Genomic DNA, 3,717 nt, shown 5'->3' with positions numbered 1-3,717 from the left:
GCAACTGCATCCACCAGTTCTTTCATACATGCATGTGTATACACAGGGATGTTTACTCAGTCCTGTTCATTCCCAAACAGCAGCACAAGACAGAAGGATGTCTGCATTGTCCCACAGCAGCAAAGGTGATCAAATGCATAGGATGGTATTAGTGAGAGTAAACCTAGAAGGTCAAGGGAAGTGGTTATTTCCCAATATTCAGCACTCGTGAGCTTGCACTGGAAGTGCTGTGCCCAGCTATAGGCTCCCTGGTAAAAGACCAATGTTGACATACTGGAGCAAGTCCAGTGGAGGGCCATGAAGACAATGGGGGGCTGAAGCACACAATGTACTGCAGCAAGGCCGTGGGAGGGCCATGAAGACAATGGGGGGCTGAAGCACACAATGGTGGGGGGGGTGGGGTGGGGGGGGTAAGGAGAAGAAAGAGGTGGGTTTGTTCAGCTTTAAGAAGAGATGGCTAAGTGGCATCATGCTGTGGCCTGCAACTACCTAATGTTCTCTAGAGGTCTTTTCTATAACAAATTATTCTATTACTTTATTTCTTTCAAAAGATACATGGAAGAGGTATAGCTGTATATTAACTGTCTGGAGATCACCCAGTCTAATCCCCTGCTCAAAGCAGAGAAAACTGGAGCAGGTTGCTCAGGGCCAAATCCAGTTCGGTTTTGAATATCTCCAGGATAGGGACTCCACAGTCTCTCCGAGTATCCTATTCAAGTGTTCTACCAACTTTACAGTAGGGTTTTCTTACGTTTAAATAGAATTTCCCATGTTTTGATCTGTGCCAGTTACCTACTGTTCTGTCACTGGAACACTTCGGAAAGAGCCTGTGTCATCTTTATACCCTCCCTTCAAATATTGGTTTATATTGGTGAGATTCCTTCGGAGCGTTCTGTTCTCCAGGCTAAACAGACCCAGCTCTTGTAGTCTTTCCTCATGTCAGATGCTCCAGGCCCTTATTGATCTTTCTGGCTGTTTGCTGGACTCTGTCCAGCATGTCCACGTCTCCCTTGCACAGGAAAGCCCAGCACTGTACCCAGCACTCCAGATGAAGTCTCACCAGTGCCAGGCAGAGGGGGAAAGATCATCTCCCTCATGACCACTGGCAGCCCTCCTAACACAGCCCAGGAGGCTCACAGCCACCCTGGCCACAAGGGCATGGTCTTGTGGTCAACTTGGTTCCCACCAGGACCCTCAGGGCCTCTTCTGCAAAGCTGCTTTTCAGGTGGTCAGCCCCAGCCTGTCTCTGATCCTGGAGTTGTTCCTCCCCAGAGGCAGGACTTGGCACTTCCATTTGTTCAACTTCATGAGATGCCTATTTCCCCAGCCTGATGATGTCCCTGTGAACGGCAGCACAGCTGCCTGGTGTATCAGCTACCGCACCAAGCGCTGTATCATCTACAGACTTGCTGAGGGTGCACTCTGCCCCATCGACAAGGTCATTGATGAAGGTGTTAAACCATGCTGGCACCAGAGCCAATGCCTTGGGTACAAAATGCTTTTTTACATCACTAGAAAAAAATAAGCAAGTGTTAGAACAGCACTTTCCAAGACAATGATTTTTACCTCATTTTCTGAGCGAAGTGCTGAAAATTCACTTTTTTCCAAAATAATCATGTCCTTTTTCACACCACCAATATGGGACATTACTTGCTGAAGTGCAATTTCCTTTAAAAGGGGGAAGACAAAGTTCAGAACATAACATAACTATAATGTTTTTCTCATCTATGCCTACAAATTATAGGCTATTTTGGTACCCTGAACTTTTTGATTCAACCATTTCAGATTCAAATATGATGTCTTGTTTGATAAACTCAAGACACAATTCACTAGCCAATGAACTCACTAGGCCAAACAACACAGGGACGCTTGTTCTTTACCTTCAAACTTTTAAAATAGTTTGTGTATAAATCTAACAGTAAAAAAAAAAAGTGTTTATAATTAATATGTATTCATATAATTACAAATAGATAATAAAAATATTATATATTAATAAACATGTATTTCTTTAGCAGGCATACTAGGTTTTGATTTTCTTTAACCCCACCGTTGTCTCTGATCTAACCTGCTGTACTTTGGTGACCATGTCCTTGTAAATGATATCCAGGTTGGTGTTCATGATTTTCACTAATGCAGACACAATGACCTCCGACTGCTGAATAGTGAACCCTAAGGAAAACAAAATGCAACAACATTCAGAGAGACACCTAAATCCGGACAGTTTACAGAGACGCCACTTGCTAATACTCAGCACCAAGTTAAAACAAATGTCATGTATGAAAGATAATAAAACATACTCCTCTTGATCCAGCACTACCAGAAGAATAAAACTGGTCAGTACATCCAGGTTCCCCCACCACAAAATGATGTCTGTGACACAGTAGTGTTGTACTATGGAAGCAGCTATATTACACTATGAGCAGGAAACTTTCTACAAGTATTATGGAATGTCATCTCTCACATGGTGATTTCTATGAGCAAGAATTCTGACCCTGAAAAGCAAATACTTTCAGTACACTATCAGTCTTCAGTACCACTGAAAAAGTTCTCCGTACAACCGAAAACACAGCCAACTGCTCTGATTTCAGGCCTACCAGCCTGAGCCTGTTAGAAACCTTTTAAACTGAATTGGGAACTATTGTAAAACATTGTCCCTAGAAATATTGTCAACTTTTCCACTTTCAAAATGTCACAAACAGGATTTAATCACTATGAAAAAATACTCTTGCAAAAGCATGATCATTTCAAACTAGCAGTTGTGTCAGAAAAAACTTATAGGGTCTGAGAGTGAGTCACTTTCAGTAGCTGAACTGATAAAATAGTTCGCCAGCACCAAGAGATACCCCTTTTTCATAATCTGTTCCCTTATTTCTGTTTTAGTATAAGAGCATATATTTTATACAGTATTCTACATTCTATCCTAAAAGCTGCCTTTTACATAGTAGTCCATATTCAATCCTATTATAATACACTGCTGCATATTCAAGGTGGTATATACTAAATACATAGGAATCTAATAAGTTTTAAACCACTACCTTGAAAACTGTTTTTTACTCTCAATTCTTAAAATCTAATTTTCCTTTAGCATTTTTAGTTATTAGTAGGATAACAAATTATTCCAATTAAAGTTACATAAGCCCACTTTTTCCTTTTGGAAGTAAAAAAAAAACCCTACATGTTCTTACCCAGTATATAAAAAAGGAAAATATGTAAAACGGAAGCTGTAAGATCGCATGTCAAGGAGAAGCAAGTAGCAAACTGTAAACTAAAAAACTACTCGTGACATGACATTAAAAATAGCTACCCATTTCTAGCAATTTACCATTTTCTTCCAAGAGGCACACCATCGCATGAGTATCAAAAAAAAGCTTCCTATTTCCCAATAAGGAAATATTCCCTTTGCTTTCTAAAGATGATGATGCAGAGATGCTTACATCTGAAAAAAAAAAAAGATAAACAAATCACAAGTTATTTTTAGAAATAGTATTTAATCAACAAGTTTCCTTCCTAGCCCAAATATGGGGCCTGCCTCTTCTCAGTGGTGTCCAGTGACAGGACTGGGGGCAATGGCCATAAACTGGAAAACAGAAGGTTCAACGTGAACACAAGGAAATACTTCTTCACTGTGAGGGTGGCAGAGCACTGGCACAGGCTGCCCAGAGGGGTGGTGGAGTCTCCTTCCCTGGAGACTTTCAAAAGTTGCCTGGACTTGTTCCT

At 41.0% G+C, this 3,717-nt stretch overlaps 1 protein-coding gene across 1 annotated transcript; it reads right to left on the bottom strand.

The window, feature by feature from the left end:
* Nucleotides 1–1,566: 1,566 nt before the first annotated feature.
* On the bottom strand, nucleotides 1,567–3,436 carry LOC104510355 (mitochondrial calcium uniporter regulator 1-like; the record flags this gene model as incomplete). Its single annotated transcript, XM_010152581.1, has 3 exons — nucleotides 1,567–1,668; nucleotides 2,066–2,169; nucleotides 3,323–3,436. Coding segments are annotated over 3 exons (320 nt in total), but the record flags the coding sequence as incomplete, so codon positions are not given.
* Between the last annotated feature and the right edge of the window lie 281 nt (nucleotides 3,437–3,717).

The sequence above is a fragment of the Eurypyga helias genome, unplaced genomic scaffold (assembly GCF_000690775.1).
Source record: "Eurypyga helias isolate BGI_N326 unplaced genomic scaffold, ASM69077v1 scaffold3985, whole genome shotgun sequence".
Lineage (NCBI taxonomy): Eukaryota > Metazoa > Chordata > Aves > Eurypygiformes > Eurypygidae > Eurypyga > Eurypyga helias.
The sequence above is the reverse complement of the archived record's forward strand: the minus strand, read 5'-3'. Positions and strand labels throughout refer to the sequence as shown.